The 25,278-nt window shown below is 37.1% G+C and overlaps 3 protein-coding genes across 3 annotated transcripts; 2 read left to right on the forward strand and 1 right to left on the reverse strand.

Annotated features, from left to right (window-relative positions):
• The first annotated feature begins 7,996 nt into the window (after window positions 1–7,996).
• LOC103952762 (ethylene-responsive transcription factor ERF105-like) lies at window positions 7,997–9,365 on the forward strand. The gene has a single exon (XM_009364437.3). It carries the CDS (start codon window positions 8,195–8,197, stop codon window positions 9,161–9,163), a length of 969 nt encoding a protein of 322 aa, XP_009362712.2. The 5' UTR covers window positions 7,997–8,194; the 3' UTR covers window positions 9,164–9,365.
• Window positions 9,366–16,281: 6,916 nt separating this feature from the next.
• On the forward strand, window positions 16,282–17,404 carry LOC103952761 (ethylene-responsive transcription factor ERF107-like). The gene has a single exon (XM_009364436.3). It carries the CDS (start codon window positions 16,376–16,378, stop codon window positions 17,114–17,116), a length of 741 nt encoding a protein of 246 aa, XP_009362711.1. The 5' UTR covers window positions 16,282–16,375; the 3' UTR covers window positions 17,117–17,404.
• Window positions 17,405–19,455: 2,051 nt separating this feature from the next.
• LOC103952760 (ATP-dependent 6-phosphofructokinase 4, chloroplastic) lies at window positions 19,456–24,487 on the reverse strand. Its single transcript, XM_009364435.3, has 14 exons — window positions 24,085–24,487; window positions 23,942–23,988; window positions 23,799–23,838; window positions 23,634–23,696; window positions 23,391–23,528; window positions 23,092–23,250; window positions 22,929–22,982; window positions 22,789–22,857; window positions 22,257–22,386; window positions 22,073–22,113; window positions 21,256–21,480; window positions 21,059–21,107; window positions 20,533–20,687; window positions 19,456–19,983 (listed from the first exon to the last, which is right to left on the reverse strand). The coding sequence occupies exons 1-14, from the start codon at window positions 24,364–24,366 to the stop codon at window positions 19,825–19,827; spliced, it is 1,611 nt and encodes a 536-aa protein (XP_009362710.1). The 5' UTR covers window positions 24,367–24,487; the 3' UTR covers window positions 19,456–19,824.
• Between the last annotated feature and the right edge of the window lie 791 nt (window positions 24,488–25,278).

Raw genomic sequence — 25,278 nt, forward strand, 5'->3', positions numbered from 1 at the left:
TGTCCACACAAGAAGTATGTAGGCTAGCTAGGTTTTAATTTTTTTTATTAGAAAGGTAGGGTATTCGTTAAAATTGAAACAATACGTATAGAAGAGGATAGAGTGCAATAAAAATGGGTCTTGTTACAAACTTTAATGGGAATTCCAACTCGATCAAAAGGAAAAAGTGGGTTTGCGCCGAACAAATCAATTACAGCTATCCTCAAATAACATATCAACCATCAAATCAAGAAATTTCTCGAATCAAATCTATTTTCTTTTCTCAAATAGACTAAAAGCGCGCAAGTCTATATGCGACTCTGTTGGTTTTCAGTTCCACAGTCAAGAGGTTTTCATTTGAACTTAGAGTTAATCACTTTAAGTATTCTTGTTAATTTTGATGTATATATTGTACATTACGTAGCTACTTGATATATTTGCAATTAATTAATTTGGTCCATTGGTTTACTTACATGAATAAAGCAAGGCTATCTCTACCGCTTTAATTCAACCCTACTCGAACGAGTTTTTAATGACATATTCATGTTCAATAAACCGACTTTAACTGATGAAAACAACTAATTAATGTATAGGTTAGACTAATGCAAAAAAAGGGAAAATGGCAAGTTTGTCACTATATATGTCCATAAGCAATGATCGTAATTAACCATAGTAGTCTCGATGTCGGCTCCATCATTGTCACCAACATAATGTACACATTCAGTATACAGTTAATTAGGATAATAATTAACACGGATCGTGTCATAATCCGTATTTTAATATAAGCGATATCGGTCCAACTAGGCCACAGCTACATAAAAAGCAAAACTCCAAAAGAATGCAGTTGGTTCTTAATTTTGTGTTATCTCTTTTCCTAAGGTTACCCAAACCCACTTGGTTGACAGTTTGACGGTACTATCAAACTGTGGGATCGATATTGATATAAATTTAATGTACATATTGTTGCATGCAAGTTGATCAAACTAAAGCGACTTTTGCAAGTGGACTGCGATACAAAGAACTTTCATGCAGTTGTACAAATTCATCTTGCTCAAGAGAAAGGAACCACGAAAACCATTGCTTAAAGTTTGATTATTATCAGCTTAGAGACGCCAGAGTCAAGTTTGAAACTCCACGTGGTTTTTGAATTCGACTATTCAAGTCTTCAAGATCAGACAAACACAAAAGTTGTTTTCAAATGGTATATATTATCCATAAACAAATTGGTAATGGTTTGGTTCTTTTGTATTTTGCATTTTGTTTTCCTTTTCTTTAAATTGGGTTCTAATTAAACATAGAAGGAATAGGGGACGGAAGACATAAGAGAGACAGGAGGAATCATTGGAGAAGAGAGAAGTTTTTGTGATGTCGGAACACAAGTTAGTCGATCATTTTACATGTTATAATAATTAAGAGTAGATGTTAACATTGATGTTTCTCATTTTTAATGTATATTAATAAAAGAAATTCATAAATTATAATTTTAGTGAAATAGTTACACTACAAAGTTGTATTCTGAGTCCACCAAAAAAAAATTACCCGAAAAAGTACAACTAGTTACCTAAATTTAAAAAAAAAAAATATTTAAATACAAGATAAAATGTGATATGGTATAAACATGGTGGAATGAATTTTGTATGTATATCTGTTGATATCTACCAGGCTACAATATTATTCTGGCAAAACACGATTGGATAAAATTAATAATTGTGGATTAGTTTTGGGGATGCATGTGGAAGCCTGCAGAACCCTACATCACAATCACTTGATAAGCCAGATATTGCAAATTGGCTAGTCTAGTTGATGTTGGATTGTATTAATTTTGGTACTTGAGTTCTATAGCAGTTTTGTTCACAAAAAATAAAATTAAAAAAAAAAAGAAAAAAAGAAAAAAGAAGAAGTTCTAGAGCAGTTACAAGTTCGATCTGGCTACAATGAGACGTATTAATAGTACAAGTTTTATGCAAGAACTAACCGTTGTGAAAATTTCTTAAATTCTTGTATGCAAAATTTAACCATTAATTTTTCAAATTATTTCAGACTTCAGTGGTATGTACAATGAAAAAAAAAAAAATAATGAAAGAGGTTTGAAAACTTTGAGTTTTAATGATAAGAACAAAATAAAGAGTAAAGTGAATAGTACCAGATTTGACTTTTTAATGTAAAAATATGATTTTTTAGTTAAAGTGAACAGTATCGTGGATTTTTCGTTAAAACTTAAAAAAAAAAAAAAAAAAAAAGGTCATTTCCATATAAAATAAATAATAAAAAAGAAGTTTGTACGGTCATGCTTTTTTTGGGTTTTATATATAAAGGACCCCAAAGGTAAACTAATGACATCAGGAAAGTACGAATTGATACGTGGAATCTTTTTATTTTTCTTGCATTATGCATTTTTTTTAAAGAAAATACGATAACTGGTTGAATTTAAGATGAGATAGAACTTGATTTTAGCTGACTGGGCAAGCCTTAGTTGCTCGCAGAAATCTGGACTGGAGGGTCTTCGTTCAAATTCTCGTGTTTTTCGTAATTCACCGGTTGGGTTGTCGTTTATATTTTAATTAGACAGTGAGTTCTAACGACATTTGTGCGACGACTGCTCTCGTCACTTAGCACGATCGTCGTTTGCCAATAGATGAGACTTATTCTTCCTACAGCTAGCAACTCTCATCTGTATAAAATACAAGCCACATTCAACTATAAACAAACCAGATCTGCTATCTTTCGTGAGGTTTCTTTATGTTAAGGATATCCTTAAATACAAATATGTTTAGATCTATATCATAATTTATGCTTGAATCCCGCATGGTTTAAGGTTATCTATGCTAAAAATAATCCAAATCGAATCAATCGATGACATGCAAAAAAAACAAGTTCATTAGTTAAAACTAAAGCGAAAGTTCGGATAATATCGAGTGACAATAAAATTACTAATTTGACCAATGTTTTGCATGAAAAATTCTTAAGCCTCTGTTTAGATGAGGAAAAGAAACTTAAATTTGAACAAATCTCAGAATTTATAAATTATCATGCACAACTTCCATGTTGGATTTGTAAGAAATTTAAAATTTTAGCGTGAAAAAATAAATTTGGTATTTGGAACCTTCAATTCCCACCTTCAAATTCTATATAACTAGTTGTCCTTTCTAAATTTTTATGAGAGAGTTTAAACAATAAAATAATAATAATTTTCTTACCACCCTTGCTGCCGCCGTCGCCACCACCCACCATAGCTTGTCGCCACCTTCAACATCGCCACTGCCAACCATCAACATCATCGATGCCACCATTACCACCTATGATCACCACTACCACTGTACTGCCTTCAACAAACATCATCTTCATCACTATCATCAATACCACCACTACTACCTACCATCATCATATTTGCCACCACTTCCATTCGCCATCATCACTGTTGCAACTGTCACCACCCACCATCGTCATTGTCATCACTACCATCATCATCTATTATCATCATTGTCCACGGTGCCGTCAATGCGCCATTACCCACCATCGTCGTCATCATCACTGTAACCAGTGGCGAAGTTAGGAATTAACGGGAGGAGAGGCAAAGTTAAAAGAGTGCAAGCTTCAAAAGAATAGCAACAACCAAATCTTTTTATATAGTAATGTCTTCCATAATTTATCAATACAAACAAATTACAATTGTTACTGATGAGGTTTCATATCATGAAAATGCCGGATAATAGACTCATTATCAATAAAAGCAAATACGTATCTCTCAATGTAAACAAGCATGTTATCACTCAACCATTGATCTCTTATTTTGTTACGCAATGGTGTTTTCACAATCTTCGTAGCAGAAAAAGCTCTCTCCACCGAAGCAGGTTGCAACCGGTAACACCAAAACCAATGTAAGAAGCTTATACACTAACATATAGCTTGCACACCTACCGGTCTTCACTAACTCCCTTGCAAGATCACCAATTCCTCTCAATGATGAAAACTCACTATGCATCTTCATATTGTGAATGTAAATGTCAAGTTGAATTGAAAGATTCATGAGGTCCATACGATCAAAATCTTGAAGATAAAGTTAGGCTAGATGAACCATTTTTACATTGTCAAAAGATGCAAAATTATTCATCGGACTCAAACATGCCATACAAATAAGCAATTCGATGTTTACCTCATTGAAGCGTTCATTCAATTTCTTTAATTGCGTATCAAGAACGCGAAACTACTACTAGGATTTTGTGGGGGGCGCCGGGGGGGGGGGGGGGGGGGTGGCACGGGTCTTCTAATTGGTTTTCAAAAAGTGAAGGGCTCCATTGAATAATGGAAGGCACGGGGATAATGGTCCTCTCTAATTTTTTTTATCATTTAAATGAAACGGCGTCGTTTGATTAAGGAGTTTATTTATTTATTTATTTTATTTTTAATACTAAATGAAACAACATCAGTTTCATATAAGGGATTTTTAAAAAATAACATAAGCTGCTGCTATGCAGCAGCAGAAGCCTAGAAACCGATCTGTAATGCAGCCATTAATTCCGACGAGACCAGAGGGGTGGAACCATACTCTTGGGCTTAATTTTCGACGAGATGAGGGGTAGCTTCCCTTCCTAGTCCCTCTATAGCTTTGCCACTGATTGTAACGCCCCGCCAATTTATTTTAGAATTTTCATTTAATGGTAGGCCAAAAATGTCCTAGTTACCCTTTGTGTTATTAACCATACTAGCAGTTCTTTCTTTGACGATTTTCCACTAATAATTAATCTCATTTATTTTATGGCTGCATCTAACTTCCCGTTAGACTACCTACGTACCATTCAGAGGGATCAAGCCAATCGTAGTTCACCAACCGTAAGAAAAATTGAACAAACCCTACTTAGGTCCATTTCCATCCATTTGCTTGTCAAATTTCCAAAATTAACAATCATGCGATATTGGGACACTTCGTTCGAAGAATTTACTCCAAATTAGTTTCTGCCGTCTAGTTTTTATTTAACAGTCACACACTTACTTAACACTCAACAAAGAATTATATATCCATAACCAGATTCCAAAACTTCTTATAATTCCTCCATCAAGTCCAACATGAATAAAGTTAGCCGAAGATCACTCAAAATCCAAGGTGAGGCTCATGGCAAGCCTACTCATCAACTTAAACCAATTCTTTGCCACTTTAGTTACAAGTTTAAAAATCCACACAAATTCATCCAACTTACACCAAGAAGTTAACATAACTTAACTTATCTGTTAGAACCAAAAGAAAATATGAAAGGGTTTCTTGGGTTCTCACCTCCAAACTCCTCCAAAGTTGTTTATCAATCTGCCACTTCGCTACTACGCTCTTAAATCAACTTCATCATCACGAATCCTTAACAAGAATCCCGAAATTTCAAGTTAAACACTTCAATCTCAAACTTGTTTGAAAATGAAACTTGGAATTCGAAGGATTCACTTACATATCCTGGAAGTGCATGATGAGAGGAGTATTTTTCTCTCTTGGGTCTAGACCCATCTCCAGCGAGTTTGACCAGAATTGGCGAAAAACCCACGAAAACCGTCAAAACTTCTAGGCTTCAATATATGAGCACGCTTAGTTCCAGCATATGATTTTGGTATCAAATTGAAGAGGGATTCGCTATGAATACATAGCCTTCAACCGTGCGTGATTTCGTTACCGTATGAGAAAGTTATTATTTTTGGAGTGAAGAAGAATTAAGGGGAGATGAACACAGCAGGCCCAAAAGAAGAGAAGCCTTTGGCTTGGAGGATGCTCCCTCCCAAAATTACCATTTTACCCTCTAACTTCGTTCGTTAATAACTCATTCGTTATAATTCTGTTTATCGAACGGTTTTCGCCTACATGCTTGTACGAAGGTAATATATCTAATCAATTTAAAAGTGTCGATAGAACTCTCAACAATATGTACGATAAAAATGAAAAGATCCACTCACCTGGAGTCCACGCTATGATTCTCTAGCGCACACATCAAGGCGTCCTGAATGATTGGTCCCTGTGACCAATTATCAAATCACATCTCAGAACTCTTATCCGAAGAATATGTAATTCACATAAAACACAACCTCAATGACATTCTAAAATAGTTTGAGACCCATTGACCACAAGTCAATCGTCGATCAAAGATCGACGGTAAGGTTTACAACCCTGTATAACTTGACCCGGAAGATCCGCATATCATATTTCCAATCCGCAACTCCCAACGATCCACAATATGTTTCTAGAATAACATATTAAGATTTCATTACGATCCAACGGTCAGATCTCCGCTAATTGCCTAAAACAAGTGGCCGTGAACATTTATTTTACTAACTTACAAATCCAATTCAGGAAGATCCGTAAGTCAGATTCCCGATCCATAAATTCCTATGATCTTTAAATATTACGTATTATAATGTATCCAATTTTGGTGACAATCCAACGGTCGGATCATCGATTCACATTTTTATCAAGTAACGTATCGTAACGAATTTAGGTTCCAACTATCAACCTACGTCATTCAAATGACAAAACTAAATTCAAGACATTTGACATAGCCTAAAAATAGCATTGGCGGCCCACTGGCCACGCGCCGCCGCGGGTGGTGGTCAGCCGCCCCGGCTCGCCGGAAAATCCAACTATTTCCAAAAATTCTCAAACTTCACAGAAATGAAGATCTCAGTGAATGGAGCAACTTTCATACCTTCCACGAAGTCCAAAAGTGGACGGAAGATGGTCAATTTTGCCCACGAAGCCGGCGGGTGCCTAAAACTTCCCGACGTCGATTCGTCGTCTACGGTGGTCCAACGGGGTCAAGGTTGGTTGGGTTTTGCTCCTGGGATGATGGGCTACAAAGCCCAAGTGGTGGTATCGGCCATCGCTTTGCCGATTTGCCGGAAAATCGAAAAGGGTGGCCGGAGCACCATTGATTTTCGTCAACTTTCGTGGCCTCAAACCTCCACATCCCATGTTTAATCAAGGTGGTTCTTGTATGGGTTTTGTAGAGAGGAATGAGAGCTTCAAGATGGTGGTGGTGGCATCGAAAAACTCCACCGGAGTTGGCCGGAATCGGCCTTGGAAGATGGACTCGCGGTGGTGCGGGTATGGGTGCACGGGAAGCTTTCCTCCCTTTTTTTTTTTTTTTTCTTTTCTTTTCTTCTTCATTTCTGATTTGGCTTCCCCCACAAAGTGGGGATTTAATTTAAATAAACACTGACCTTGAATAACCAATTTCGAACGTCCGTAACTATACCGTTATAATCCGGACTCGCAAACGGCTTTCGCATATACGTTCGTACCAATGAGTACTACGAGGATATGCTAAAAGAATAAGTCCCACATCTCTCAAGTCGATGGTCAACGGAAGTCAAAGTCTTTGCCTCTAGGGCAATTTCGTAAATTCATGCTTTTAAAATAAAATAAAAACGTAAAATTTGGAACGGATTGTTACAAATAAAGCTTCATTGTTTTGTATGAGGATTATAAACTTATAGAGTACAAAGTTTTACATACGTTACCTAATTTAACAGCCGGATAGAACCTCAATTACTTAATTTAACAGCCGGATAGAACCTCAATCATTTAGAAACAATAATACGACACTGAGATATTAGTAGAAATACTAATATATAAACTTTACTATTATTTATTTTCTACATTGTTCCAACTTCCAAGCCATCCCTAAGATAAACTATAAGTAGTACAGGTGTTCTCTAATTTAAAAACATAATAATAGTGCTCTTATAAAGACACAAATAAACAATGGTTTCAAATTAAAAACACGTGGGCTGTTTAAATAATATTAGTTGAATTTAACCTGCAAGTTGCAATAAACAAAAACCACAGAATTAAACGCTAATACAAGCGAAGCAAGCTTTAGGGTTTATTAAACTGGCTCTGGAAGTAGCGTGGAAGCTTAGTAATTGAAAACGTGGTCCCTTTTTGAATAAAACGACATTAAAGTAATGGTATCCGTAGTCCAAGACCACTGTTTTTTTTTGTGATTTATCTCACCAAAGTGACCAGATGATGTTTCCTATCTCTATCTTGGAAGCTAACGTGAAGGCCTCACCTTCACCTTTGAACGTTTACTTTTCAATCTTCCCGATCTTCCCTTCCCGTTATATATATTTCGTTCAAACCCACACTCTCTTCCATTCCACTATAACACTTCTAGTCTTTCACTTCTTAGTTTTTGAAGTTTCTAAGGACTCGTTTGAGACTGCTTCTGTTAGTTTTGAAATGGCATCAGAAGACTCTTCAGCTTTAGAGCTGATTAGGCAACACCTTTTGAATGAATTTACAACAGTGGATAGCTTCATCACTAGTCTCAACCTTTGCACCTCCCATATCCCCCAACAACATGAAATCACCCAATCACCCTTTAACACAACTTCCTCCTCCTCCCCCTCCTCCTCCTCCTCCTCCTCCACAATCACCACCAGCACCACCAACAGTGGTAGTGAGTCTACTGACCAATATTTCAAAATCTCTGATTACTTAGTCCCTGAAATTGATCGGGACACTCGATTCGAAACCAAACCCCAAATCTCCCACCCAAAACCACCAAAACACTCGACTCTCAGCCACCGCAAGCCCGCCATAAACGTGGCCATTCCATCCCCACCACCTCTGTCTTCTTCTTCTGGTGATGAAAATCAAAACACATCAAACACTTCCACCGTGGTTGAAGCTGCTGCAAGGCACTACAGGGGTGTGAGGAGAAGGCCGTGGGGAAAGTACGCAGCGGAGATTCGTGACCCAAACAAAAGGGGTTCCCGGGTTTGGCTCGGAACCTTCGACACCGCCATTGAAGCCGCCAAAGCTTACGACTTTGCTGCTTTCAAGCTGCGTGGAAGCAAAGCAATTCTCAACTTTCCACTTGAAGCTGGAAGATCAGAAGAACTCTCAGCCGATCATCCTCTGCTGGTCAGCAGAAAAAGGAGGAGAGAACGGAGCACCGAAAGTCATGAGAGTTCCGGTGAGATGATCAGAAACAAAGAGATAAAGAAGGAGGAGGATGTTCAGGATATAAAAATCCCCGCCCAAGAGAGAGTTTCGACCGCCGTTTGCCCATTAACACCGTCAAGTTGGACGGCGGTTTGGGATCTGAGCAAAGAAAACGAACTGGGGATTTTTAGTGTGCCTCCTCTGTCTCCGTTATCTCCTCATCCCAATTTCATGGGATATTCTCAGCTCATGGTTACTTGAACTTTTAATTTATGGTTATCATTCCTTCATTGCCAGAGTTTAATTTTTATCATCCATCTGCAAAAAAGCAGCATAAACAGAGCACTGTAAATAGTCCATAGGACCAGAGCAATGTGGATTGAAGAACTCATATTGTTTTTTAAGTTTGATTTGTTTATATATTCCTTTAATCTTTATATAATGAAATACTTTCTTCAACAAATTTTGTATGGACTTTCCGTATTTTCTTTGATTTTTGAGTGTTGAACCTGCAATTCTGCGAGTATAATAGCTGGTTCTTTAGATGTAGGCCTTTGCCGTTCGCATTTCATAAATAAAAACTCATATAATTTGGAACATCCAAGTAAAACTTAACTTTCAGATAATCTGTGGGCAAATAAGTGACCTATTATTACAATATATTTCCAAGTTATGCAACAACACCTTATTTAAGTTAGAGATAAATGTTAGCATAACTCATCCTAATTCTGATGAGCAACAAGCCCCTATATACTAATATATTATACTAATTAATCTGCCTATATTTTGTAGATTAAATAATAAGTATATTTATATAAGAAATATCAATGATATGCCTACTCATAGAGGCTCGGGATCCTTGATAAACATTTATGAAGTATTATACTAGTTTTATAAACTAATTTATCTATATTTTGTAGATTCACTAAATTAAATAAACCCAAAAAAGATTCACTAATTTAAATACTAATATGAAAAATATTATTAATATGCCTCCTAATAGAGGCTCTGTCACATCCCGGCTCGGACGGGACTGCTTCGCGAGCCCGACTCCACCGTAGCACGATATTATCTGCTTTGGGCCCCCAGCACACCTTCACGGTTTTGTTTCTAGGAACTCACACGAGAACTTCCTAATGGGTCACCCATCCTGGGAGTGCTCTCGCGCGCCACTCGCTTAACTTCGGAGTTCCAATGAAACTCGAAGCCTAGTAAGCTTCCAAAAGGCCTCGTGCTAGGTAGTATGGGAATATACACATAAAGATCACTCCCATGGGCGATGTGAGATGCCACAATCCACCCTTTTTAGGGGCCCGACGTCCTCGCCGGCACACCACAACCAGGGTTAGGCTCTGATACCAAATTGTCACATCCCAGCCAGGGTGGGACCACTTCCCCGGCCCAAGTCCACCGTAGCACGATATTGTCCTTTTTGGGCCCCCAGCACACCTTCACGGTTTTGTTTCTGGGAACTTTGTTTATGAGAATTCACACGAGAACTTCTCAATGGGTCACCCATCCTGGGAGTGCTCTCACGCGCTACTCGCTTAACTTCGAAGTTCCAATGGAACCCGAAGCCACTGAGCTCCTAAAAGGCCTCGTGCTAGGTAGGAATGAGAATATACATATAAGGATTACTCCCCTTAACGATGTGGGATATCAGGGATCCATAATAAACATGCATGCAATGTTATACTAATTTACTATATAAATTAATTTGCCTATATTTTTTAGATCCAGAAAAATGCTATAATGCTATAATGACTTAATTGAGGGGAATTTGGGGAACCCGAAAAGTATAAAATATGACACACACGATCTCAATTAGGTAATTTTCTTAGATGGAATCTAATCATCGAATTTTTGTTAGAAAAATAGACTGAAAATATGACTTTTAGCCCTCAAACTCAATTTCTTTTATATAAAACGCGATACAACCTTTTTACTTGAATAAAACTCAATGATTAGACTTCACATAAACAAATTCAATTAATTATGTTTGAGTTCACACATTTTAAAATTTTCGAATGCTTAAAATATGCCTTCTTGTATGTTTAATGTGCACAATTAAACATATGAAGATTTTAAGGAGGATTAATGATTTTACAAAAATAAAAAATAAAATAAAAAAGGCACTAATATTCTTAATGCATTGCATGTTAGATGAGAATTCAGGATTTCCACGTTTGTAATTAATTTGATATAGGAATTAATTTGGCAAGTTTTCTTAATTATAACTGTCACATCCCGGCCTGGCGTCCACCACATCCCGGACCCGCTCCATCATCGTAGCACGATATTGTCTGCTTTGGGCCCCGACCACGCCCTCACCGTTTTGTTTCTCGGAACTCACACGAGAACTTCCCAGTGGGTCACTTATCATGAGATTGCTCTCACGCGCTACTCGCTTAACTTCGGAGTTCCTACGGAGCCCGAAGCTAGTGAGCTCCCGAAAGACCTCGTGCTAGGAAGGGATGAGAATATACATATAAGGATCACTCCCTTAGGCAATGTGGGATGTCACAATCCACCCCCCTTAGGGGCCCGATGTCCTCGTCGGCACACCACGGCCAGGGTTAGGCTTTGATACCAAATTGTCTCATCCTGGCCCGGGCGGAACCACTTCCCGAGGTCGACTCCACCGTAGCACGATATTGTCCACTTGAAGAGTGATCCTTATGTGTATGTTTCCATCCCTACCTAGCACGAGGCCTTTTAGGAGCTCACTGGCTTCGAGTTCCATGGGAACTCCGAAGTTAAGCGAGTGGCGCACGAGAGCAATCCCATGATGGGTAACCCATTGGGAAGTTCTCGTGTAAGTTCCCATAAACAAAACTATGAGGGCGTGGTTGTGGCCAAAAACGGACAATATCGTGCTACGGTGGTGGAGTGGGCCCAGGATGTGGTGGACCCCAGGCGGGGATGTGATAATTTAGTATGAGAGCCTAACCCTGGCCATGGTGTGCAGACGAAGACGTCGGGGCCCTAAGGGGGGTGGATTGTAACATCCCAAATCACTTAGGAGAGTGATCTTTATATGTATATTCTCATCCCTACCTAGCACAAGGCCTTTTGAGAGCTCACTGGCTTCAGGTTCCATGGAAACTCCAAAGTTAAGCGAGTAGTGCACGAGAGCAATCCCAGGATGGGTGACCCATTGGGAAGTTCTCGTGTGAGTTCGTAGAAACAAAACCGTAAGGGCGTGGTCGGGGTCCAAAGCGAACAATATCGTGCTACGATGGTGGAGCGGGCCTGGGAAGTGGTCCCCCCCCGGGATGGGATGTGACAATTTTGTATCAAAGCCTAACCCTGACCGTGGTGTGCCAACGAGGATGTCGGGCCCCTAAGGGGGGTGGATTGTGACATCTCACATCGCCTAGGGGAGTGATCCTTATATATATATTCTCATCTCTACCTAGCACGAGGCCTTTTGGGAGCTCATTGGCTTCGGGTTCCGTAAGAACTCCGAAGTTAAGCGAGTAGCACGCAAGAGCAATCCTATGATGGGTGACCCATTGGGAAGTTCTCGTGTGAGTTCCCAAAAAGCCTCGTGCTAGGTAGAGATGAGAATATACATATAAGGATCACTCCCATAGGCAATGTGGGATGTCACAATAACAACTTTTTTTCAATTTAAATATATATTTTTATTGAAATAATCTATCTTATAAAATATTTATCAATAAAATAATGTACCTATAATTTTTTTTTGCCAACTATAAATTTATACCATGATTTATCTATCATATCAAATATGTGGAGTAATAATGTGCCTATTATTTAATTTTTACAACACTAACGTATCTTCAAAAATACTTTACTTATCGTTTAGTTTTAGCAAAAATAATTTACCTATTGTGTATAATTTGTGAAGCTAATGATGTACCTATTGTTTTAATTTTTTAAAAATTAATGTATGTACAAAAATAATTTATCTATTGTTCAAATTTCAAGATAAAAATTTACCTGTTCTTATTTAACAATAATGTGTCCACAATTTTATTCTTGTATGCATATAATTTGCCCACTTTTAAATTTTATATGAAACTAATTTACCTACTGCCACAATAATGTATCTACAATTTTAAATAAAAAATTTACCTTTTTTTTTTACAACAATAGTGTATCTACAATTTTGGTTTTTTTATGAATATAATTTACCTACAATTTAACTTTTCAAAAAATGTATCTTCTATTTTATGTTTTATTACTATATATATATATATATATATATATATATATATGATTGGTGTTTATGTGTTTGCAAAATAATTTATCTGAAGTTACATAGTTAAGATATATGGTAATGCATTATTTAATTCATTATTAGACTGGTAAAAAAAAATTGTTAAAAACGTTAGTCATAACGGTTGACTAATAATGGTTGTATGAGAACAGTTATAGAAAGTTGTGGCATAAATTGTAAATAACTTATATTAATAGGTTACTTATTTTCTTATGTGGCAATTTATTTAATTTTTGAGTTTTTATTGAACGTTTATTCATAGATAGGTTTTAACCCGAAATATATGAGTTGTATGGGTCTATATTTATGATTCGTCTTATATGAAAATGTTGAATTTGAAAAGGTAAAGTCACATTTCACTATAATATATATTCATATTTTAGGGTTTTAAAGTCATTGGAGACTGTTCATTACACTAATGTTCTTGAGTTCATAATATTATATTGGTTGGGATAATGGTATATATTTCCATACGGGAGGCTCCACATCTGATGTTTAACTTTTTAATTAGAAACTGATACGGACGTGGATGACAGCTACAGGTTAATCGCAAAACATGATTTACAAAGGTGTTGAACAATCAAAAACGTTTTACATACATTGATTATTATAAACTTTTGACCAAGTTAACTTTGTTCGAGGCTCATTGATCACAATTGCTAACCTAACGTGTATGCCAAATCATTTCTGTCTTTATTCGAGGCAAGGCGAGGGATACTTACACATACGTAGGTCTTGTACACACTATTGGAAGAGTGTGATGACGTTGTGCGTTTGAAGGAAAAAGATATGTACTGGATTCTTTTCGTGGAAAGATTTTTTAATGTGATCGTCGCATAAGGTGATACATCATGTGTTCCTATATAAATAGTGGGTTATGTGTGTTAAAAGATTAATAACTTAAAAATTAAAAATTTCCACCACTTGTATAAAAACATGTGATGTACCATCCGTGTTCCCGTCACAACTAAAAATTTCTCCTTTTCGTGTACATAACACAGACATAAATGTCTTCTATGTCTGTAGACTCAAGTGAAATGTGTATTAAATAGAATTGATATGTTTAATGAGCGTAGAAAAGAGATCGGAGCTTGATGTTACAAGTATGGACCATGATGAACGGCTTACAGTTAAGCTAGGGTTTACTTTTCCTTAGGTGTCCATACATAAGGGTTCATGTATATCCTCCACAAGTTGAAAGGCATGCAAATCTGAATGCGAAATGTTAATGTAATTGACTTTAATACAAATGGATGTAATGTAAAGTAGGTTTCAAAGCATGCATGCATGAGGCATCAATTATCAACTTTAGTGATTCAACGATACTTATTTATTTTTATACGAAAATGAAAAATCGAACACACGACCTTAAATGCAGTAATGAAAGTTTAACCACTTAAAGTACAAGTCATTTGCGTAATATAAAAGGCCTTCGATCTAACCAACATTTGTCAACATCAAAACCAGCTGATGCATGCATGCGCTAAAATATTTAACTAACAAAGTTATGAAGCTGTTAATTAATCTTTGGTTTATTCATTTAATGACATGTAAGTACTATGTACCATGTTATAGAGAGAGAGAGAGAGAGAGAGAGGTGTCATCTCTTCTGTCTCTTTCAATTTGATAACAGGAGACTTAGTATTACTTTGGTACTGAGATACTTTTATAAAAAATGGGTATAATAAAAAGCTGAGTTCAAAAAAATGTTTGGTAAATACTTAAAAACAATTTATTTTTACAGTTTTGGGTTGCAAAAAACTAAAAACGTGAAACAGCAAAAATGAACTTATTCTCACAATACAACAATTTTTTTTAAAGCACAGCAATACCAAACCAATACTGCTTTTTTTTATTTCTTTCCAAAAACACTTTTACAAAAAAAAAAATTACCAATTACTCTGCTGCTTATTCTCGCAGTACAAAATAAATAGTTTTTTTTAGAGGGGTCTGCTCACAAGTTGATGAGATGCGTGTGGGGGAGGATCCTCTTTAATAAATTAGTTAAGTTTCTTTTCGATACAGCTTTATTCATGCATATAGCTTGTATCTGGACAAGAGCGACAGTGAGAGATCGACATTATGTGTTAGTTGCATGGGAGGGACCCCTGTTATCACAAGTTGCAAAACTTCTTCAACCTAATTGCAAGCAAGTAGCAAGTTGGATAACCCTCGGCTGGAAACAAAACTGTGGGCTGCTCTCATTTAATTTATTTTTTGACAATTTGATATCTTAAATTACTTTAATCTTTGAAGAAGATCGGAACTCTGGTGCAGTGATGCTAGCGGTACACATATGCAAACATTGATGTCTTAAACTATTATAATTTATCGACAGTAACATTTGTACCTTACATTTCGTTGACGTCAGACGCCATGCTAACGAAGCTGCCCATCTCTTAGCTCACATTAGTCTCTTCTCCTCCAGCTCTTGCTTGTGATTCGAAGATCCTCCAAATTGTCTAGTGGATATTTTATTGAATGATTGTAATCAAATGTAGCTGTTAGGCTGTTTTGGCCTGATTATTTCTTACATGATCCATTAACTCGACATAAAAAGACATGAAAAAAAACATGTTTAGTTGGATCGTTATCAAGGAGCGCGTTAACTTGTTGGATCGTTATCGGGTCACCAATTAAGAATCCGATAATCGATGAGATATTATTTGCCAGATCTAGACATGCATGTCAATTTCTTGCATGACCCGTTAGTCCAACACAACACGACCCGTTAATGAATTATGTCGTTATTGGGTCATTCCGTTAAGATAACAAGTTACAACCTATTAATATAACAGGTATGACACAAACACGACAAATACGACTCGTTTGCTAAACCTTTCTTTATTATGAGTGTAACTCTTCCATTTATCAATAAATCTCATCATTTAAATATAAAGAAGTGGGGATTTGAACCAGAGTGCAAGGACCAGCACTCTGCGTTAACTAATTAGTCCAAGTTCGTTGTAATTGAAAAGGATTGCATCATCATTGCCGTAATCATTGAGAAGAATGGATAAGACCGTTGGATTAATAGAGCTGCCCCCTTTTATGGTGAAATGTGGGTGACTGTGTAGTGATTCCACCTAAGAAAATAAAAGAAAGAAAAAGAAAAAGAAATGATTTTTCCTTTATAAATTTCCTCAATTTCTTCTTCACAACCACAAGTCATCAAATATTATTTCTTAAATTAAAAAATAAAAATAGTATCCATATCCTTCCTATGCATGGCAATTAGCTTCCCCTTGTGCTCTCACTTCAAAATGTCTACACATGAAGAACAAGATTATTCAACTCTTGAGCTCATCCGCCAACACCTCTTAGAAGACTTCACCTTCACAGATTCCTTCATTTCTCATCTCAATTTCGAGATCACCCCTGATGATATCTCATATTTCGAGTTCCAACCAATCAAACCCGAGTACTCATCCCTCTCAGAATCAGGGTCCAGCTCCCCCATGTCAACCCCAAATTACCACAGCCCCCAACTCTCAAATTCCGAAACGAAACCCGAAAGCGTAAACTTACCATCCATGGAAGTGGAGTCCCTGAATTTGAGCTCACAATGCTCACCAAAGAGAAAAAATAGTACTTGTCAAACTTCCAGTTCAAAAGATGAATTACAACAAGTTTCTGGCTCTGGTGATGTGTTAAGGCATTACAGGGGAGTCCGGCGGAGGCCCTGGGGCAAGTACGCGGCGGAGATACGTGATCCGGCCCGGAAAGGAACCCGGGTTTGGCTAGGGACATTTGAAACTGATGTTGACGCTGCCAAGGCCTATGATTGTGCTGCATTTAAGCTGAGGGGTAGGAAAGCAATACTGAATTTTCCGTTGGAGGCCGGACTGTCCGAACCGCCACTGAACATGGCGCGGAAGAGGAGGAGATCGGTAAAGCAGGAGGAGGTGACAAAGACTGAAGAATTGGAGCTTCAAAGTTGGGTGCTTTGGGAAGGACAAGGTGCATGAAGGAGCTCAGTGTTAATCTCAGGATCCTCCTCTGCTGATGTGTTAGAATATGATTGGATGGTGGATTTACTGATTTACCATATACATGGTTTATGTATTACTACAACAACAACCAAGCCTTAATTATCCATTAAGTTGTATTGGTTGTATAAATATTAGAACGTCACTGCGCTTAATTTTGCGCCAAATCTTCCGTTAGATTTATGTATTAGTATAGAATGAAATAGTGGAAGGATCAAATGTATGTAAAAATTTGGAATAATAAAAGATTGTTCGTAAGATGAAAAATGAAAGTGAAAACAGAGCCTAACTGTGTAATTATTATACAATCCTTGCTTGTTACATGCGTAATCAAAATGGTTCTATTTTGTAAAGATGTGTTTCATCTTTCATGATCAACAACAATATTCATCACTTCGTTCAATAAAATAAAGACTAAATGTCAGTAGATTAAATGATCATGTGCGATGCAATGTGTAATTATTATACGAGTAATATTATTCATACTATATTTTTGTATCACATTTTCATACCACCTTAGGTGGCATTTGATGTGGACATCCATATCATTTGAATTAATCAGATTTTTTTAATTTGATTGTGGTATATGAGAAGTCTTTCTTCTTCATTTCCTTGGGTTTTGCAAATTTTTGCAAACGATGTAGTTGTTCACATCAGATGTTACCTAATGTGGTACAAAAATATGGTATGAATAACATTACTCTTATTATCCACTCCTAATTTGTTGCGTTTGTTATTAAAATTGTTTAAAATGGCAAGGTGTGAGGTCATTGGTCGAAACCCTAACATTTTCAGAATGCCGATGTCATGATGTTGATCTAGCTTCTAAGAGCACGACATCCGTGAAGCTCTCAATACACGCATTGATCTCTTTGCTCGATGTCCTACATACATATTTGAAATGGTTCAGAAAGTTAAAATCTTGTAACTCAGTTGATTAAAAGCTTACTCAACCACCCGAGATCCTGTGATTGACTTTCTCCTTCCAGATATCGCTTTGACATTTCATTTGGAATTGTTAACTTTTCTTAAACCCTTACGTGGACTTCACATAAGACCCACGGTAGGTGCAGTTGGGGTGGACTTGCTCAGCGGGTATAGAATCATATCATCAAAGCATGTCCCCAATTTTCCTACTTTCATACCTCACCACCTTCTTGATCAGAATGTTCAGGTAGAATGCAAATGTCTATGTTGACAAATGAGACCAAGAGATGATAACAAAAGTCAATAGGCATATTTCAGAGACAATCTCCTATCTAGGGATATCTATAGGTAGGGAACACTTCGTCGACGAACAAGTGTTCGGTGCGGCACAGCCCATAGGGCACACCTCACAACGGATGGGACCGTGGGTGGACCTGAATGACGCAATATACAATGGAGTTAGAGTTTACAATGTGACCGCACATAAATGTGATCTGACTAATTCGACCTAATTAGTGATCCTTGGAATTGTCACCACGTTCCGTACACGACTCCAAAGTTGCACGAGTATGCAACTCGCAGATAAATGACAGCCAATTTTTGCAACTTGGAAGTTTGGGGTCCATGATGGAACTCTGCAAGTTGAAACTTTAAGATAAGCAGGGCAAGAGATATTGTTTGTCGATTTTGTTGTTGCCGTCACCGTATCGGGATGGTTTGAAACGGATTAGCGTGAAAAAATGATGCTAAACAATAAACCCTACACCACGAAAGAAAGAAATATTTTCTCTCTATTCGAGCGATAATCTAATCTAATCTAAACTGCGGAGAGAGAGATTCGAACTTAAAAACTTGGATGAAGATGCACAGCCCTAGCCAGGTTAGCTACGCTCGGGCCTGCAAAAAGGAAAGAAATGTTCTTAGAATAACCCGAAAGGAGGCTAAGTTCCTTTGCTTATTCTGAGCATTTTTACTGCTTAAAGAGTTAGAGGTAAGGGAAGTAGGACAAATTTACAGCAAAAGCCCCCCTTCCATAGAGAAGCTTCCAAAGACCACAGAAAAATTTAGTATGGTTGTTCATTCTAATCCTTCATTTTACTCTAAAGTCCTTCCTAGAAGAAGCTAAAATTTAGTATTGGTCGAATCCCTGTAACCAGTCTCCCCCTCTCTATTCCTATCCGAGCCGACCATAGCCTTATCCCATAACCCGTCAACGACCTGACTGCAAGTGTGTGTTGGCGAGTCAACTGAATGTTGAGAATGAATCCCACACTAAACACTTCTAAGCGCCATTATTCTATATCGTGTCCTCGCACGAAGCGAAAAACTTGGATAGCATACTTCATGCTGCAAGGAAATTTGGGCAGTGAAAATATTACAAAGTGAAGTGATGATGCGTAAGATAGCAGAAGTATCTATTAACAGAATAACTGGATTGACGATATTGTTATACAAACATTTGCAGCATATTCAAAAGCCTAAGGGTCCTAAGATATTTCTTTCGAATTTTTGTACTTACTGAGTTTTTATTCTAACTACTCTCCCAGCTCCTCTTTTCCTCACTTCTCTCGTCTCTTTTCTCGTCCTCCATGTCCTCTGTTTCTATTTGGTTTACCTTTTCTTGAAAATAAAAGCATGAACAAGAAGGCCCGTAGACGATGTAAAACCTCTTCATAATGGTAAGACCTGTTCGCATAATTCCAAGAAACAATGTTGAGTTGTGCTGTCCACTTGAATGAACCGAGCTCCGCTCCATAAATTTATAAAGTAGCTCTCATGTTGTTTATCACATCAACATCCTCTTCAGCTTTTCCTTGCCCCTCACTGTATTCCAAGAAACTAGGCTGGTTCGTTGATGCAAGAAGTCTAGCCCACATCCGATCTGTCAACTTTACTGTGTTTTGCGTCTCTGTCACACGCTGCAATACCACATATCCCGTTCATAACTATATACTTCCCATCTTTTAGTGAATCATAACCATATACCTCCAACTTAATCAACATATTGGACCCACAACAGTACACTAGCATATAGATTATGAACTATTAGCCTCTGGATTCATAACGTTGTTTCAGTTCAGGCCTCAAATTCAGTTCCATTGAACATGGGCAGTAGCTGTGGTCCATGAGTTTTATTCTATGCTCTCTACTCTAATTTCGTTTAACATATAAGTTATGCCGTTGAACATTTTATAGTTTGGCCTTGGCCACAGTCAAAATAATTGTAGTTTCTTAAGAGTGCCGTTTATGAACTTCTCCCATTTGTATAAAGGGAAATTTTTTTGCCAAAGTCTTGTTGTTACTTTCATGCATGCTACTGCAAATTCAACCTTGCATCATCTAGGTATCTAAAGATTCTATCCGCTCTTAGAATTTTCACACAAAAATTAAATAAAATGCAGTTCAAAAACCAACAACTCGAGCCAAAACTACCCAATAAGAACAAATGGAGCAGGGAAAGTACTTACAGCAATTGGAATATAAGCATGTCTACTGTTTACAGGCCCGACTGTGAAACCACTGAATCCTGCCATGGCTCCATGAACAGCACTCTGAGCAAGAAGAGTACAGTATATATTGTCTGATGCATTACTTGGGATAGCTCGAATCATATAGGTGGGATCTGTAGATAAGAAGATAAACATATATTTTACTGAGATGTATTGGCCAGAAACTTTCTAGTTTCTACAATAATAGTTTGCGAATGATATCTTGACTTCTTAGCAAATCTACTTGGACTATAATTAATGTAAACAAAAAAGGAAATCGTAATAAGAATGAAATAAAAGGAAAAAGGAGTGCACAAACATTTCTTAGGATCCCAAACATTTCATTTCTTTCAAATGTTATCTACAAAGGTTACAGAAGGGGAAGAAAGGCCCTTTCTGAGTTTTGGCAAGAATTAATGGATTGACTATTAAGGGCTATTTAGTAGAGACAAAACTCTATATATGATCAGAAACAAAATTATATTCTCACTAGCTCAAAATTTACCTATATATTTCATATTTATCGCCGTCTTCTTGACTTTTGTAAAATGATCCTGTGTCATAAAATATATAAGCATATAACTGAATCAGTATTATTGGATGATACAAGTCTATAGCAGAAAAAACTACCCACGATGTAGATTAAGTAAAAAAGAAGTGTCTCAAAACTACTCAAAATACTATTGACAGTTTGTACTACACCTTAATCTTTTGGGTTAACCATAGACCAACATCGAGGAGTAGCTTATTTCCTGATGCATCTTTCACATCAACAGCATTCATCTCCCCTGCAATATATTCCTGCCCTGCTCCTTCTGCTAACACAATAACCACATGTCCATTTTCTTTAAGCCGCTCTTCGACAAATTCAAAAAGCCCGCCCTGGCCTTCCAAATAGAAAGGAGATTCTGGAATCAAGCAGCAATCCTGTTACATCCAAAAGGGTATTGAGAGTTTTTATAGAAGGTAAGTTACTACTTGCTGAATATTTCATTCGAGCAATAACACTTAATCTATGAGCATGTTCTTAACAGTCGCAGCATATTTCATTTTATGGAGAACGGATGTTCAATATCATTGAAAATGGTGCTAGTCCAAATTAAAGCAAATTCCTTTGCAGATATAACTGTATAGTCTCTAGGACAATGTTCACACCCTTGTCCGACATATAGAACATGGGCTAAACGAACACTCCCTCAGATTCACTATTTTGAATCACTGAATTATTCTGGAATGCACATACAAAGGTACGATTTCCATAAGTAATTTTTTTATCTAATCCTTATAATAGATGTCCTTGTTATAAATTTCATATATTTGAATTGCTGGACTATATTAGGGTGCGCATACAAAGTTATGATTTCTAAAACAAAGTATTTTGAAATGCTTTTAATATAAGTCCTTTTGGATCTCATTACATGTCATGATATGTGCAACTGTGCAAGCATCCTAAGTTTTTTCCATAATCATTGAGATCATAAGTAGGTTATGTTCTGGGGAGAGGGGTTAAAATTCTTACCACATCTCGACTTGCCAAAGTTGCATGTAGAGCAATGAAACCTACAGAAGAAAAGTGTATCAAGTACAGGCAAAAAATTGTGAAACCAAATACTAGAGATGTTCATTCGTTATCTGACATAAGTTGATAAGGAAAAGGTGAAAAATGAAAGTATGTCATTTGTTCTTTCATTTAAGACACATACCACTGTATCTGCCCATGAGTTTGACAATTCCAACTCCATTTTCCACACTTTCAACCTCCACATGTGCAGCGTTAATAGCTCTCTGTGCTTCTTCAACAGCAGTATCAAAACCAAAAGATTTGTCTATCACCTAAAGCCAAATTTCAAAAATCATACAGGTAGATTAATGATCCACTTGATCAAAGCACAACATCCTAAACCGAAAGAAGAAAAATTTTCGAAGTACAAAACCAAATTGCATAATAAATGAGAAAAGGGAAAACAAACTTTCTTTTATGCCCTTTCCATTTAAGATTTTGGTGGAACTTTCTGAATGTTGACTCTAGAATTCAACAGCATGTCATCCAGATTAAATACAGTTCTTCATCATATGTGGACAAAAAATATGTTGCTCATGAATTTTAGTGTACTCGTATTGAGCTTGTGAACTTTCCAAATTGAAAACTGGCATCAAAATTTTATTGCATCTTGCAGAAGTTAACAGGATAATGATACCAATAAATGCAAATCATTCATGAACGATAGAACTTACAGCAATATCATTATCAATTGTCTTAGGGATCCCAGCAACTGCCACTTGAAGACCACGTTTCTCAACTTCCTTGACAAAATATGATAACGTCAATATGATGCGACAAGGAAATGGATTAATCTTAGAGAGAATATGTTCACCTTGTATATAAGATCCGCTCCTCTTTGAGTGCCATCGCCTCCAATTATGTATACCTAGAAATCATATTATCAACTTCCACTCATCTAGTTCAACATTTTTCATTGGGGTTAACACAACCCAACACAAACATGCAGGAAATGCGAGCATATATAATATATTCACCTGATTTATTCCTCGGTCCTGTATGTTATCAACTATCTTGTTCGTATCATGGCCACCTCGTGAAGTTCGAAGAAAGGTGCCACCACGCTTATGGATATCATTGACAACTTTTGGTGTCAACCTCAATGTATTTTTAGAATAAAATCCCCTATATCCTCCCTGAAAGTTTTCAACATCAGCAAGTTTACATTTCTTGAATCAATAACATTCTTAAAAGTTCCAAAATCTTGAAATAGAACTTTTTAGCAGCCATTCACTACAAGTGTTGCAGAGCTAGAAACATTGTGAAGTGAACTTACCTCAATTCCAAGTATATCTTCAACACCATACATGTAGTTCAAGCCGCATACTATTTCCCGAATCACAGTATTGATCCCTGGGCATAAACCCCCACAAGTGACTATGCAAGCACGAACTTCATCCGACTTGAAATAAACCTAATATTAGAAGCCTCACGTCACATTTTCCGATAGAAAGAAATATCATGGTACAACAGTTTCATTTTCCCTAAGCATATGGTGGTTTGGATGAAAAAAATGCACCTTTTCCCGGGGTCCTGCACGTCGGAAATGCACCCCTCTAGGACCTTCCTTTTGGACAACAACCTAGAGCCATTGCACAATGCAATTATTCAAAAGCAGCAAAAAACGAAGACAAAAACAACAAAATTGAAAACTTGGCATTTAGATTTTACAAAAAACACTCACTTTCTGCGCAACCACATCGTCAGGGCTCACAAAAGTTTGCCTACCAACATAAACAGATTATCTGAATAAATATAATTACCGAAAATTTAAATTTTCAACATGAAATTGGTAGAATTTGCAATATTGACGTAAGCAAAACTTACTTGACAACTGCATAAGCTTGGCTCTGTTTCAATGGATTTGGATATGACTGCAAAAACAGGAAAAAAACAAATATTCAAAAAAATCAAACACAAATTGCTTAAATTTTTTTTAACGCTGATTAATTACTAATTAGATAAATTACCGGCAAATTAGGGAGAAAATTAGTCAAGTGAGGAACGTCTTCGAGGACGAAGCCGTCGTTAGCCGGCTGATGATTCGGGCTCTGAGATCGGATAGGCTGGTTTTGGCGCGAACGGAACGGAAATCCGAGGAAGCTTCTGGATTTGAAGCTGGGATAGCGGAGGGTTTGAACCAACGGAAGCGACGGAAAAGACTGGGATCTGGAGCCGAGTGAATGGGAAGCCGAATGCAACAGGGGCGAGGACTTGGTGGAGGAGATAGGCGATGAAATGGTGGATTCCATTGGAATTTGCAGCCTCCGATTTCACAGCTTTTGAAAATTTGCAGAAAGAGAGAGGGTGTCAATGGCGGAAGTTGGGGAGGAGCTGCGTTTTGGGTCAGCTGCGTTTGATTCCGTTAAGTGGGGGCGGTAATGGCTAACCGAAACTAACATGGTCGTTAATGGTGTTTGACTACGACACGACACGACACGTGTTAGGTCAAAGTTAAGGAAGAGGTCACGTAGCTGATTTACGAAGAAACCCCTGGTGTTCACATTATTCACAGAACTGCCATTATATTGGAAAGAGATTCTCTTTAAATCTCTTACTCCTAATCCACCAAATCAGAGAATCTATGCTATTAAAATTTGATCTAATGGCTAAAAACAAAGATCTATTTTTAAAATTATAATAACTTCAACCGTTAAATTAAATTTCAATGATACAAATCTCCTGATGTTGTGGATTAGAAGAAAATGATCGGGAGAGAATTCCTTTCCCACACTATTGGGCATCGATTGAAAAAAAATTATGCGCAACACTGACCGTCGTGTCGTGTTGCTAGCCATGTGTCAAAATACGATTGGGCAAAAGAAATTAATATTCATAAACATATGATATATTTAGAAATAAATTCATGAATATTTATATCCCCGCCATTAGCATTATGGAAAAACTGTTTTCTGTTATAAATAGACAAAAGTTAGTAAGATAATCTTTTTAAAGACAAGAACGAAGCAGGTGCAAAATATCACACTATGACTTTAGTAGCTATAACACAAAAAAATGATGGCAGATAAAGAGAGGGAGGATACTGATATTATTTCTCTTGCTTTCTTTCGTAGTGCATTTGATAACAGACGGAATGCTCTATTTATAGAGCGACTCTCATGACTACAACCATCAAAATACAATGATGATACTTTTGAAAGTAC

This window comes from the organism of the source record quoted next, unplaced genomic scaffold (assembly GCF_019419815.1).
Source record: "Pyrus x bretschneideri cultivar Hongxiangsu unplaced genomic scaffold, Pyrus_bretschneideri_v1 Contig32, whole genome shotgun sequence".
Classification (NCBI taxonomy): Eukaryota; Viridiplantae; Streptophyta; class Magnoliopsida; order Rosales; family Rosaceae; genus Pyrus; species Pyrus x bretschneideri.